Source organism: Pleuronectes platessa, chromosome 3 (genome assembly GCF_947347685.1).
Source record: "Pleuronectes platessa chromosome 3, fPlePla1.1, whole genome shotgun sequence".
NCBI lineage: Eukaryota > Metazoa > Chordata > Actinopteri > Pleuronectiformes > Pleuronectidae > Pleuronectes > Pleuronectes platessa.
This window is the reverse complement of record NC_070628.1, coordinates 4,106,059-4,121,533: the sequence shown is the minus strand read 5'-3', so window position 1 is coordinate 4,121,533 and position 15,475 is coordinate 4,106,059. Positions and strand designations below refer to the sequence as shown.

At 42.2% G+C, this 15,475-nt stretch overlaps 1 protein-coding gene across 1 annotated transcript in view; it reads left to right on the top strand.

The window, feature by feature from the left end:
• Positions 1 to 15,475, top strand: part of LOC128436679 (voltage-dependent T-type calcium channel subunit alpha-1I-like) — a 117,310-nt gene that overhangs the window by 31,610 nt on the left and 70,225 nt on the right. The window contains 2 exon segments of the mRNA XM_053418483.1: positions 8,174 to 8,271; positions 15,146 to 15,305. Of these exon segments, the coding sequence (XP_053274458.1) occupies positions 8,174 to 8,271; positions 15,146 to 15,305 (258 nt within the window).

The window sequence follows — 15,475 nt, the reverse complement described above, 5'->3', positions numbered from 1 at the left end:
AAACGAGCGAGTTCTTCAGGTGCAAAGAGGAATCAGTTTCACAAATGAGTCTCTCCTCTGAGGTCTGTTAGTGCTGAGTCATGCACAGTGGAGCCAGAGGATATCTGTCCGTCCTCATTATGATTCCCTTTGTGCGGTGATTATATATTCAGCTGCTCTTAGCGTGTGGCTGCAGTAATAACAATACTTCCATTGAGTGACACTGATCTTAATTTGTTGCAGCGCTGCGCCACTGCCTGCGGGGGTGGAGGGGGGGGGGGGGAGGGGGGAGAGAGAGAGAGAGAGAGAGAGAAATAAAGCATATGAAGCAAAAGAGGGCTTTATAGTGATGGGATCGTTTTGTGTTGGCACCTGCCATCACTCAATATTAGGCCTCAAGCCGTTTGCCTGCATCAGGAGATTGGAGGTTTGCTTGTGGAAATATTTATTGGGATGTGAAACTGCACTGGGAGCAGCAAATAATCTGCTGGGTTCCATCATAGTGGGAACAATGAGAGAACCAGTTCTCCGGCTCGCTGTTAACTGGAAATCCTAAATGTTAAAAAAACTAAAACAGATTCAGGTCAATATTTGAAGTTTCAGTCCATATTCTTGTTTGTCCCACTGAGAGTAGAATCTGACTCTGTGATCCTTTATGATACTTGTTGTTGTGCGTGTGTGTGTGTGTGGATGCTTTACAGTTTGAATGTGTGTGTCTTCAGGGGGTGTGTGCTGCCACACAGAGAGAAGACATGAACAATGAACCTGCACCACAGCAGAGGACATCAACGCGTATTAGTCTCAGCTCATAAATCTGCACATTTGCTGCTCGGATTGTTATGAATTATCAAAACTAAGATATGAATGACAATCAGGACTCCTGTTGCTCACTTTAGTCAATTGTTGCTCCTGCACATTGTGCATCTGCAGCTGCTCACACTCCTCACTGGGCAGCTAATTGCTCACTACAGTTCCTCTGTTATTAGAGTCATAGATACTGGTTGCATGATTGGCTCGTGATGGGCAAAGCTAAGTAGTTCATCTGTTGAGAGAATCCTCACTGGGACAAATGATCCCTTGATCCACGGAGTATTTCCTCCCTCTATCTGTCTGTGTAATGGTTTCCAGTTGTTTTTCTGTGAACACATCTGTGGTGAGTCTGATTTGCAGACTTGAGAGATTGACTTGTCTGTCCAGGTCCAGTGTGAATGTTTTCCTTCTGGTCACTTTCCCTTGTAAACCAGCCGTTGGTGCATCGGTGAAATCACACACCACCACCCCAGTGTCAGGTCAACCTTGTGGGGGGGGGGGAGGGTTTTGTTTTGCCTTTTAGTCGTGTGGTTTTCACTTCCTCACTTCTTCTTAACTTACATTTGTTAATGGGATTTGGAACAGTGTGAATGTCGAGCTGGAAGCTGTTTGAATTCCATTTCATCGCCCCTCAAGTCCTGACCAGCCAATTAAAGACAACGAGTTAACGAGGTTCGCTGAAGTAGGAACACACCCAAACTGTGGCACATGATTAAATAAACTTTTTTCTTCAGATCATTTTATTAAAGGAATGCATTTGAAATGAATTGATTGAATATAAAAACGTAAAACAATCTGAATAATTAAACATTTATATGTATTTATACGAGTTCGTAAGGGAGGAAGTGATTTTAGTCGTTTTCTTTCTAGAGTAACAGAATGTTGTTATGTCAGTGAATCTATATTTATTTATTGTTTACATCTAAGCCATCTGTTTCTATATGCTGTGTTTTTATGTTATATTCATATGTTAATATGTAAGTGATCAGTCCTGCGAAAATCAAACATATGCTTTTAATATGAATCTCAGAAGCCCCCCCCCCCCCCCCATGTTCAGAGCTGCCAAACCTTGTATTGCTCGGTGAAGAGAGCAGATGGGGGAACATAATTGATCCAATCTGCGTTGGCAGATCTATATTTAAATGATGTGTCTGTGTTGTTGTTTCTTATTGTTTTTAAAACTGGTCCTGTTCCTGAATGAAGTTAGAAAACAACAACAACATTTTCCTTTGTTTACCGACTGTGCATTGCAACACATTTTATTGTGAAGGACCATCTTCCCCCTCTTCTTCTTCTTCTTCTTCTTCTTCTTCTTCTTCTTCTTCTTCTTCTTCTTCTTCTTCTTCTTCTTCTTCTTCTTCTCTGTCATCTGCATATTTGATGATTTTGAAACTTTACTAGATGAAAAGAACAATTAGTGTAACAATCAATTTCTTTTAAAACAGAAGCTTCAATTATTCTTAAAGTTGGTGTAAATAAATACAAACATACATATATAATACATATCTATTTTTATTTCTATATAATGCTGATATAGCTCATATGGAATTGTGAGAAACCCATAATTTACAGATACAAACAAAGAAAGAAACAGGCGAACAAAGCTTGTGTTTCTCTGGAGATAGTTTGTGTTGTTGTTCCCTGTGAAATGACAGAGTGTGTCCAGTGGGACGGTCACTGGTGCAGAGTCGGCCTCTGGTATTGAGCTGTAGCTGGAGTTCTCTTTGTTTTCTCTGGTGTTGACCTTCAGCGTTCCAATGTCCCACCTTCAAAATCAATAGGATCTCCAGATGTGGCAGCAGGGTGGCGACAGATATAACACAGGTGACTTATTGTTTTACTAGATAAAGGAATTTGCATCGGATTGTCAGGCCTCTGGTTTTAAACAAATCATTTAGAAGAACCTGCTTCTCACTGCGTCACTTTTGATTCACACGGAGTGGATTCAGCGTCCTGTTGAAAACGTCAATAAGCAGTTTTTGAAAACGATGATTCCTTTTCGGCTGTGAGGAGAAGTTCTGCTGCTGCTGCATCAGACCGAACCTCCTCCAGTCAATAGAAGAGTCTGATGCCTCCATGAAAAGCTATTTTCTTAAAACCTAAATAGTGAAAACGTCAATAAGCAGTTTTTGAAATCAACAATAAGACACAAGGACAATGTTCCAACAAAGCTGGACCTGTTGGAGACTTTAACAGTTGATAAACTATAAGTTGATAACTTATAGTTCAGGAATATTAAATTAATAAGTTACTGAACAATGTGCTTTAACATGACGTGTATGTGAGAGGGAGTTAGAAAAGAGATTATTCAGTCGACAGCTGGCTCTCATTTTTGACTGTTTACTCATAACACATACACACACACACACACACATACACACACACATAGACACACACATACACACACACACACACACACATTCAGCCTCGCTGACACGCGTATGAGCGTCTGTACTCAGTTGGAGGTGTAAGAGTGGCTCATTAAAGCTCTAACACCACACAACACACTGCAGGACTGTGAGAATAGATGATAACACACATTCACACAGACACACACACTAGAAGCACACAACCAAATGGGTGAGCAAAGCAGACGTTGACGCTGTGAAAGGAAAAGAGTGGAGCTGTGTTTTAAGTGATAGTAAAGGAAGAGAGAGTGTGTCGGCTGGAAAAGTTGCTGGGAAGGATAAAGGGAGAGAGGAGTGGGAGGGAAAGAGTGAATCAGAGTTGTGGTAATGTGTGTGTGTGTGTGTTGAATGTGTGTGTATCCGTGTGCATGTGTGTGTTTGTGTCTTCTCTGACTTGCAAACCACTTCGGGGACAGAGGATCTAATGCCTCCATTCATCTGATTCAATAATTGATGCTGTCTCCTCCAGAAGGAGTTTCTTTGGAACCTGGTGGCATTTAGTGTTTTCTGGTAATCGTCAGATTAGTTTATTCTTCCTGTTATAGACCAATATACAGTCTATATGTACAATATCTATTTGGAGGAATCATTGCACTCTCCAGAGCCGTCAACCGCCCGTCTCCTCCAGCGTTCTGCTATTACATGTCGAGATAATGTACTGGAGAACATGGACTTTAGCTGTTAATGCTGGTGAGCTGTGAAATGTGTTTGTGGCTTCACGACTCAGCAGATAAACAACAAAGAAGCTTTTATCGTGTGATTTCTGCCTCGAGAGCTGCACATGTTTCTGGATTCTTCTTCTTCTGAAAGTGGTTTGCTCTTGGTTCTTCACAGCGAGAAGGTCCCTGGTTTGAATCCTGCTTTCACCAGGTTCCCTGACCTTATTTCATGGATTACCTTAAATATTCACACAGATATTTGTGTTCTTTAGGGTTTAAATCCTGCTAATTTAGACTTTTCCTCTGGTGTCACCATTAAATGTGGATTTATGGTTTTTGAGTGAAGGGTCTTGATGGATCTCCTGTGATTTGGGGCAGGCAGGTGATGAATGGAGGTAACTTCACTAATCCCATAAAATGAAAAACATCATCCACCAATATGAGGTGGAGCTTATAGTTACAAATATAAGCTTGCGTATTTTACAGGAAGCAAATAAATGGATCACTCATATCTTTAAAAACACAAAACCTTCATCCCATTTTCTTACTTTAATCTACCTCTGAGGTTTTCCTTCACCCAGCCGGGCAGCCCTGGAGAAACACGACACTCTGAAGGCTCCTGAGAGAGTTCCTCACCACGCTGTCATGTGACAGAACCTTCAGGTCTCTGGAAAGAGGAACACGAGGCTGGGGAGCCGGTTGAAGAAGCCCCACCCGCCCGTCTATCTCCACCTGGGAGGAAAAAACACAACCCAGCGCCTCCTCTGAAATATTCATGAAGCTGTTGAGCTGGAGAGAAGTCGTAACTCAAACACAGACACACACTAAATTTAGTCTGACTTGCGTGTCTGAGAGTGACAGCCTGCATGTGTGTGTGTGTCTGTGTGTGTGTGTGTGTGTGTTGGGGGGGGGTCGTAGTTTGTGTAACACTCTTCAGGAGGGCACATAGTTGTGTGTCGCCCCTTCTGATCTGACACCCAGAGCCCAGAGTGTGCTCCGAGCACTCTGTGTGTGTGTTAGTGTGTGTGTGTGTGTGTGACACTCAGGTTATCTGTCTGTACATCTGCTCATTGTGTGAAAAACGAGAGTGTATCCTCATTTATGCTCTGACCAGGAAAGCGTGAACATCACAACCTGAACCTTTAGTGTTTTTTGTCTTGGCATGAAGAAGACTCACAGATATCTGGATTCCCACATTGTATCTTAATCATTCCATTATTATTATTATTATTATTTAAAACTAAATTAAATTAAGTTGATATTATTAGCAGAGATGTAATGATTATAAGATATTTGATGGTTGCCATGTTTTGAGATATTCATTGAATTGTCTACAATGTGAGAGGAGTGGAGCTTCCTTTGTTTACTGAACTTTTACTGAATCAACTAATGGAGAAAACTTAGAAATGCAGCAGAAACATCATCAGGCAGCAAACATCCAACTCCCTCATCTAGTCTCATTATAAACAAGGATCATTGTACGTCTCTGTGTGTCTTTGTCATTGTCTTTGTGTGTTTGTGTGTTTGTGCTTCGGGGCTCGAAGATTTCAGCACAAACACTGAGAGAAACTCTCTTGTTCAGTTTTACTTAATTATGCTTTTTTGAAATGTAGTTCTTCAAATCAAGCAGAAATAAACACAACGACCTATTTCCTCTACACGATTAATGATGATTATATTTTTCCAAGTAACGACAAACATTTGGAGATGTTACCAAGAAAGTAAAAACAGGGACATGTTGATTCCTGGACAGTTAACGTTCACTCCAGGGTTAAAGATATTTCTCACTGTGTTTCCAGGATGGTTAAGAAAAGGATCTATCATCTTTTATCGCCGTGTTGCAGGGGGGGGGGGGGGGGGGTGTTCCCAGAGTTCTCCCTCATGCTCCAGCTCGGCAAACGTGGCCAGAACAAAGAGTCAAAGTTGAAACCTGGAGCTTCTCCGTGTGTTTCTCTGTTATGTCAAAGGTGAAACTCCCGAGAACAGTTTTCTTTATTCTTCACAGTCGAGCAACCTGCCATTAGTCCGGTGGCCAGACCGCTGCACATGCTTTAAATCAGCCACAAGGCGTGGACGGGACTTAGTGAGCCATGAAATATGAATCTCTCCCGTGGCCGGTGCTTCACTGATCCTCGGTTCTGCTGCAGCTCCACAGCAAATCAGATCAAACCTCTCCAGTGCACCACACAGACCGTGAACAGTGAGGTCGGAGATCACAGAGTAACCAGGAAACAGAAGCATCTGTTGGTGACCTCAGACGTGGGTTCTCTGTGATCTGATCTGACAGGTGGTGATTCTCCATGCAGGGAGCAGAGAATGAGTTTTAGATGATATAGGGGAGTAAAATAAAGTATCTTGCATTTGTCGCCAACATGCAGTCACCCTGTGGTTTATTAACCTAATTAACCAATTAACCTAGACCGAATCTGCATGTCTTTGGCCTGTGTCACGGAAGAATGCTGCGTTTCATGTGTTTCTCTTCTAATGCAATGAAATGACACGATGAAGATTCATTTAAATTTGATTTTGAGTTTCCTCGGACTCAGAGTTTCTACCATAGACCTGCTGTGGTCTGATGAAACCTCAACTGTTCTGTCGTGAGGGTCATTCTGTGTTTTGTGAAACCACACCAACATATTTGGAGAAACATGGATGTGTATTTTTCCAAATTCTGCACTGGAGAGAATCGGGTGTCAGGCTGAAGCTTTAGAAGAATCACTCTATTGTTGTCCCCGGCCAGTTGAATGAAAAGATAAATAATTATATCCAAATGATTTCAGATCTTTTTTAATCCCATGTTCTATCGTTCCCAGGACCAATAGACACCGTCATTCTCCTCCTGATTCTCTTGTCTCTTGTTTCCTCCTGGATTTAAGTTCTCCAGCTTATCCAACTTTGAAAATCTTTCTCCATACCATTTCAAAACTGTGAAACTCCGACAGCAACGCCAGGAAACAGTGGGAATTTTGTCATTTTTCTGTCAGATAATATTCTACAGAGATTCTCCCTGAAGTAAAGGTCGAAAGGTTGCGAGTGAATAATTGGCTCTGCCTTTTTAAAACACCTGGAAGGCTTTTTGACCTCGCCCTGAAATCAGCTTATTATGATGAAGGAGCATTAGAACATCTTGTGTTATAAAAACTTGTGTGAAATACCTGAAACTTTCCCACTTGACAGCTCTCGAACCCTTCGCCTGAGAGCAGCGTGCCCCCGCTCAGCCAGGTGTACGCACATCAGGCCTCTGCCTCCGTCTCTCTGCTCCTAACTCTGTAATTATCTCCTGCACTTGATAAAACCCTCCGGCTCTCTCTCTCTCTCTCTCGCTCTTTTCAATCCCATCTTATTGCCGTCGTTATATTGCACTTAATCATCTCTCGCCGCTTTCCTCGCATCGGTTTCCGAACCCACCCCCTCGTCTTCATCTCCGGCTCCCTCCTCCCTCTGTCTGTCTCCTCCTCTCTTTGTCTTTCCCACCCATCCTCTCCCTTCTTTACCACGTTCACTCCCTCTCTCTTTCAGGTCGAACTATATTTTCCCTGCACTTTAATTCAGTCAAATAGAAAAAATACTGGTTTCCCTCTGTTTCCACCGCGGTTTGTTTATCCTCTCCACCTCCATCACAAAGCTCCACTTTCATCTCACAGTTTTTGCAGGTTTAATCTCACGCCCCCCCCTCTCTCTCTCTCTCTCTCTCTCTCTGACAGGATGCACTTTAATGCACTAAGAGGTGTATCCAGTTTTCAGGGATGCAGGAAACCCACTGAGCTTATTCACTCGTACTCTAACATCTTCCTCCGTCTGTGTCAAAATGATGAAACGCCTGTATCTCTCTATTTTTATTTTCTTTATTTTTTCCGTGCCAGTGCAGCCGGCTGTAACTTTGCCCCGTGAAGCGATATAACACCCACACACATAAATATTCATGCTCTTCTCCAAACTAATCGATGGTTGTGTCATCCCGCAGCAGGTTGGCCCAATCAGGCACCTCACTGCAGATGGAAACATAGTTCAAGCTGATATGGGGAAGTTCTTCCTCTGACCCGTGTTTCTGTGCATGTCTCAGTTTATTAGATCGACAAATTCCACCTCATTAATTCATATTAGGCTCCGAGCAGCAGGATCCCGACTCGGTGGAGACATGGGCGCTTCTGTTCAGGCCTTTTAATAGGGACAAACATGGAGGGAGGATTTCATTAAAACAACTTGAAACTTCAGATGACTTTAGCTCCGTGGAGAGTCACTGGTTATAGAAGTAGAGCCGTGGAAGTATTTCTGCTGTTAACAAGTTTTCCTGTATGTTGTGTTTGTGTTTTCCAGGATCGTTGAATACTCCCTGGACCTACAGAACGTCAACCTCACGGCTATCAGGACGGTGAGAGTACTACGGCCTCTCAAAGCCATTAACAGGGTGCCAAGTAAGTCCCCACACCAGTTCAGACTGGGTTCACATGTGTTACTAGACCAGTGCCGGGCCTGTTTCAAACCTGCCTGTTTGGACTGGGATGCTTGTTTGAAGCTGGTTTCAGTTTCCTGTCTTAAACTGCAAAAGTTGTATCTATCTATCTATCTATCTATCTATCTATCTATCTATCTATCTATCTCTCTATCTCTCTAATCTTCTATCCATGTATCTGTCTGTCTGTCTATCTATCTATCTATCTATCTATCTCTCTTTGTTTATCTATCTATCTATCTATCTATCTATCTATCTATCTATCTATCTATATATCTATCCATCTATTATTTTATCCATCTATCTATCTATATATCTATCTATCTATCTATCTATTTCTCTTTGTTTATCTATCTATCTATCTATCTATCTATCTATCTATCTATCTATCTATCTATCTATCTATCTATCTATCTATCTATCTATCTATATATCTATCCATCTATTATTTTATCCATCTATCTATCCATCTATCTATCTATCCATCTATCCATCTATCCATCTATCTATCTATCTATCTATCTATCTATCTATCTATCTATCTATCTATCTATCTATCTATCTATCTATCTATCCATCTATTCTTTTATCCATCTATCTATCTATCTATCTATCTATCCATCTATCCATCTATCTATCTATCTATCTATCTATCTATCTATCTATCTATCTATCTATCTCTCTTTGTTTATCTATCTATCTATCTATCTATCTATCTATCTATCTATCTATCTATCTATCTATCTCTCTTTGTTTATCTATCTATCTATCTATCTATCTATCTATCTATCTATCTATCTGTCTATCCATCCATCGACCCATCAGACAAGAGAGAACTTGATTGACAGGAGAGTTGATCGACTCCTCTTCATCTTCGACTCTTGTTAATCGTTTCTCTCTGAAGACAAATTGATTTTACGTCTGAAGACTGTGACGTGTTGTCATCTGTTGTCATGAGTCTCATTCAGCACCCTGGACAGCTGCCTGGAGGCGGAGCCAGCGCTGTCCGAGGTTCTGAACATGAGTCACTGAGCCAGAAATACCTCGAGTGTGAACACGTTCAGATCAGAAGCTGATTACACACTGGAGTGAGTGGGACCTGGCTCGGAGCTGATTAGAGGCAGGGAGGACTAAAGGCTGGGAAAGTTTGTTTTATATAATATTTTTAAAAAGCGTAGTGCATAAAAGAAAGACAGATAGTTATGAGTGTGGGATTTTTCGTCCAGCTTATTTGAATTTAAGGAATCTGTTGGGCCTTGACGGAGCTGTGTGCTCTATTGACATTCAATTTGTTTTTACTTCCAGTTTTGAGATGATCTGTATTGAAGGAAAGAGGAAATAGTCAAAACCTTGACTTGTCAAATGTTGTCCTCTAAAATCGACCTGGTTTCATCAATGTGTTAAAGTCATCCTTAGAAAATATTGTGTGAGTTGTCGCCCGAGTTGTGACTCACTGGTTTGTGCTCACATGCCACCTCCTCCTTTCATCCTCCACTCTACGTTTCCCAGTGTTATTGAATGTGAAGACAAACAGCTGCTATTTAGATCTGAACGTTGTGTTCACTCTGCCGTGCTCACAGACGCCTGCTGGCCCTGTAGGTGCACACAACAACATGCTGCAGCAGGGATTCTGTCCTGCATCATTATTCATCCTGTTGCAAATGGACAACATGACACCAGCATCATTGTGTTTGTGGCAACAAACCTGCAACACACAACCCCGACTGCCAAACGCTGCCCGAAGGCCTCATTGTGCGGGATGTAATCACATCATTTTGATTGTGTACCTGTTGTTTTCATGAGGCCGCCTGGTGCTGCAGAGGTGGAAATGTGACTGTGAGAAAATGTTTTGACATTAAACTCTATTAAAGCTTTATAAGTTGCAACAGGCGGTTACTGGTTTAATCCTGTGTGAGGAGATGAATTCCCGGGGACACCGAGTGCAGGGAGCTTTTTAAATGTGTCTGCTCTGTAATGTCATCGACTGTGAAGCTGCTGAAGTGTGTTGAGTGGCCCGGCCCCTCGCTTTAACTCAGAGAGGAACCGTCCTCCTTGATGAGAATAATCAGAGCTTGCGGGTCGCAGCTTTTGTGCGTTGTGTGTCTAAATTGTGCCTCGCAGGCAATCACTCCGAGAAGCTGTGAGTGCTCTCCAAGTCGGAGACGTGGCGCTTGAAGTTAATGTTGTTTTGCATCCTTTATAAGTATAATTGCTAAACCTCCCACTGCTCATGAATCTGCCACATAAACTATCGCAGTAATTTCCCTGTGAAAACAGGTGCGGCTAATTTTTGTCGGGAAATATGTGTGAAAGTAAGTGTGATGCAGCGTTTACACAGAACACACATGACGTATGAGCCTCAGGGAATCTACAGCTTGAAGATCTAGAAATAAAGAGATGTGCCCAAATTAATTTATGATTCTGATTAGACAAAATATTTAATGATTTGTCCTTGGTGGTCAGAACCTTTAACCCTTCACTCTTTTTATCAGTTTCCCAAAGACAGTTTTATTCCCTGTCTCTCGTCCACACACACAGTTTAAGTCGGTAAAAGAAGTGGAGATTTTCGTTGTTTGGGAAACAATGAAGCCAGGAAGTACTTTGCATTCGCCCACTGTTGCTTTATGTTTGTATATCATATCACTCTGGGACATTTATTAAGTTATAATGCTCCCTTGTCTCTGCCCGACACCACTCCACGCCTTGTTCTCCTCAGTTTTCAGAGCCTCTCTCATTTATGAGTCACTTTTCCAACAGTCTTATGATTCACTGATGCTGGCAAACAATCTGTTTTTTTAATGTTAAACAATAATTGACATTACACACAACAACAAAAAAGCTTCCACAGAGAGTTTTTTTCCATAACAAAAGTTTGGCCTTCAAGAGATTCATGGCTGCCAATGTTTTTTTTTGTGCACAGGGAGTTAAACCTACACGGGTTGTTTTGTAAAGGTCTCGGCTGCGAGTAAACACAAACACTGATGATTTATTTAATTTTAAACTATGTGCACAGCTGTAATCTGTCATTTCTATAAGCGGAGGTGATATAAGCAAACGCGTCATTGGTTGGTTGTATCCGAGGCTCAAGGAGAAATGTTTCGATTTGAAAAGAACAAGAGAAGAAGAGTGAGTTAACGTTTGTGTAATGACTTGTTGCTCTGTATTGATGTTTTCTTTGTGGTTTATTCAGCGACATTTGGGTTAAGGAAGCAGAAAGCAGCTGAGAAAGGAGAGAAAAGAGACAAATGAGTCAGGGAAGAAGGGATTACCCAGCTCCATGAAGGATGGAGGAGAGGAGGAGAGGGACGATCAGTGGAGGGATGTGGGAAGACTCAGATGAGAATACTATTACGGTGATAGATGGAGCCGGGGGGGGGGGGGGGGGGGACAAGTGCAAGGGATGGAGGGAGTCGTCGGATGAATAGAGATAAAATGGGCGAGAGAGACAGAAAGGACAGAGGAGTGGAGAGAGGAAGACGAGATGAGGAGAGGGAGGTGATTAGATCTCAAGGTGTGTGGGGGGGGGGGGTGATGATGCAGCCGTTCCACACATGCATGTACACAAACTACTGTAATAAATTTTCTTCAGCGATAATGAACTCCTGTTGGTTGAGGCATAAATCCTAATGTTGCATTTTCCCTCAGAGCTCGAGTCGACCACACACACACACACACACACACACACACACACACACACACACGCGCTTCAACACACTAACCCTTAATGCATACAACTCTACAGTTCATTTGTGAGACTATTCCACTGTGACTTTGAGACAAAAAAAAATTGATTCTTAAACGTGCTCAGCTATTATATAATAATAAAACTTCTTGGTTCTGAATGTTAAAGAGAATTGTCTTCGAATGTCAAATCGTCCAACCATAAATATTTTTTTTCTACTACTGAATACGTCCACGGTCCAAAGACTTTGGAATTGAACTCATGTTATCTGGATCTAATGTTTGTCTGTACCAGTGGGTATTGGCTCCACCCCCCCCCCCCCCCACACACACACACACACACACACCCTAAAGTAATAGAGGATAGATTAAATATGTACGATACGCATGAAATGACCCATATTACCCAGGTCCCATGATTTCACTTGTTCACAGTTTTGACTTCCAGGAACCAAAATCCATCTAAATATAGAAAAGACCAGAGACTCCTGCAGGAATCAAACTCAAAGCTGCAGCTTGAATTTAGAATTCATTAAAAAACTTAATTTATCTCCAATATTTTGAAGGAAATTTTCAAAATGCGATGAGTCCAGTTTTCTTTCTCTGCAGATTGATCTTTGTTCTTCTGGTAGAAAACCTTTGATCTGCTTCAGAATAAAAGCAAATCCATGAAAACGTCTCTTTCTACAATATGGGACCTTTGAGTTATATTAACCCACCGGATGAGAAAGACCAGTTTGTAGCAACTGGCTCCAGCTGCAGAGAGCCGGTTGTTTCACTCCTCTTTGTTTGTTGGATGAATAAAGAAGCAATTCTCTGGTTTATTAAAGACGATTTACCACGGGGCTCATCTCAGAGGGAATTCCATCTCCGAGCTGCGGCTGAGACACAAACACCGAGTCAGCGACGCTTCACTCGGGCAGACACACAACCGCAGCACACAATCAATGCAGATACCACAAGCAGCTGCAAAGCCACAATCCCCACTCACTCAAACAGACACACACATATGTTATCGGCGAGTGTGTGTGTGTGTAGTGACACGAAGAGTCAGTTAATGGGACGTTAATGGGAATTATCCAGGTCTGAGTCCCACTGGCCACAGCTTAAAGGACTCGGCCTGTTTATTACATTACCCACAATCCCCCTGTGGGAGATGCCAGCCCTTAGCAGCCAGGATGACGCTTGTCAGCAGATTCTCTCTCTTCCTCTTCTGTCTTCTGATTCCTCTTCTGTTCATTCTCTCCGTCACCTTCTCTTTGCTCCGTCTCCTGCAGATAATGAGAAGCTTCTTTTTACTTAAATAAAATGTCCTCGCCGTCAAGAATAGTTAATATCTCATTTTCAAATAACCAGGTTAAAGCTATTGTGCTAATAAAGAGGCATTTTTTGAATTTTGAATCTCTGCATCATTTCACATTCACCTTCTTTCTTTGTTGTTTCCTCGGAGAGCCACTTTGGAACTTTCCATTTGAAAAACGAATTGGCTCCTGTTGATTTATAATATCTGGCACCAGCTCGAGGGAAACTTCAGATGGAGTTCACTTTCAAATCCCTTTAATTTAGTAGAATTCAGATTCAATTCATTGCATATTTCTCAGGTGATTTCAAACCCAATATTAAAGGTTATGATAGAATATTGTGCGAAAGGGTTATAGACAGATATTAATTATAATAAGAGTGTTTTATTTGTCTTTTTCTCTGTAAACCCATTTTCCTTCCTGTCCGTGAGAACTGAGAGTTTGAAATATTTGAGGAAACCAGTCGACAAATCATCAAATATTCACATCACAGGTAGAAAAACTTCACGTTTCACCAAAGGTCAAACGAGCTTATACCAAACGGGGGAAAGAGATATAATCTATTTCCCTGGCATCACCTTCTAACAGGGGATTTAAGGTCTCAGGAGAAATGTGCATCCTCCAGCTGTGATTGGACGATGCCGGCAGACTGGTGCTAAACCAGAAACTCCACTGGGAGATGTGAAAGTTCCATCTAATGGGAAAACATGCATAACATTTAAGTAGAAACTACAGGTGTCGGCTTCCTTCCTCTGATCCAATCACTTCACCTCAGCACTTTATTTGTCGCAGGCCCCTGGGAGAAGTTCGACACTTACCCCCCCGATTAGTCGGCTAAACGCTGCATCAATCCTCCATCGACTCTACAGATGGAGTTTAACCCCTGGTTTGGTTTTACTCTTAGAGACCAGAGCCAGCGTAATGGGCCGTGGGATCACAATTAGCGCAGAGATTAGACATTGATTAGCTAATTATGCTAATACAACGGCTTAGCTGGAAATGAAATGTGATAAATATCTGCCTGAGCGGGAAACAACAAAAAGAGATTTGTATTCAGGTGGAGGGATGAGGAGATTCCACGAGGTTGTGTTACTGGCTGATGTTTCTCTGAGGTCTGGATGTTACACACAGAACAATCACAACAACTCTCCTCTCTCCTGTGAAGCTGATAACGTCTCAGTGCATCTGGGAAACTGACCTAAAAACAGTTCAAGAGATAAAACACTGAGAGGATAAAAAGGAAGTGGAAGTTGGATCACCTACAAAATAAACCTCGGTGTAGAAGAAATAAGAAAAGTCCAGAGTTTAGTTTGGAGAGTTTTCAGAAGTGTGTCCAGGGAGAAGTGTGACTGAGGAGCTGGAGGATCATTGGCTTGTTATCGCTTTGTGTAGATAATCCTGAGGCTTTGTGTTATTACTTTAAAAGGATCTAAAAAACACTTAACTTCTCCTCATACGTCCATTGCTGCCTCACTTGGTTTGAGCCCCTCCTGATGGAGTCCAGTCTGTTGAGTGCATGAAGGAAATATCGGTAAAAACCTTTCCCTGGATTTGGTTGGTGGCCGTTGAAGGAGCGTCAGTGTTTTCTGTAAATGAATGTTAAATGAAGTTTGGGGCCTAAACTCATAAGGACGAGAGGTGAACTGAAGTTTTCCACATTCAGAAACAAGTAGAAGTTCAGCTCACTGTGCTCCAGCCATTCAACTATAAAGTTAACATCAGTAAATCTACTTAGTCACGAGTTTGTAGCCTCTTGATTGAAAGGTTGTGGGTTGTATTCCCTTCAGGAGAAGAGCAGAGGTGTGAGCCTCAACACTGTGTCGTGTGTGATGACATGTCTTTGTGTGTCTGCAGGTATGCGCATCCTGGTCAACCTGCTGCTGGACACTCTGCCCATGCTGGGAAACGTCCTCCTGCTCTGCTTCTTCGTCTTCTTCATCTTCGGCATCATCGGCGTGCAGCTGTGGGCGGGGCTTCTGAGGAACCGCTGCTACCTGAAGGAGAACTTCACGCTGTGAGTCACCGTGTGTGTGTGTGTGTGTGTGTGTGTTTGTCTGTGTGTGAAAGGAGAAGCTTAAGGGAGTGTGTTGAATGTGTCTCTGCTGTTTGTGTGTCGGATGTTTTGCTTTGTGAGTCTGAATGAAGTTACGTCATGAGAGAATTTCATGAAGAGGTGATAACGAG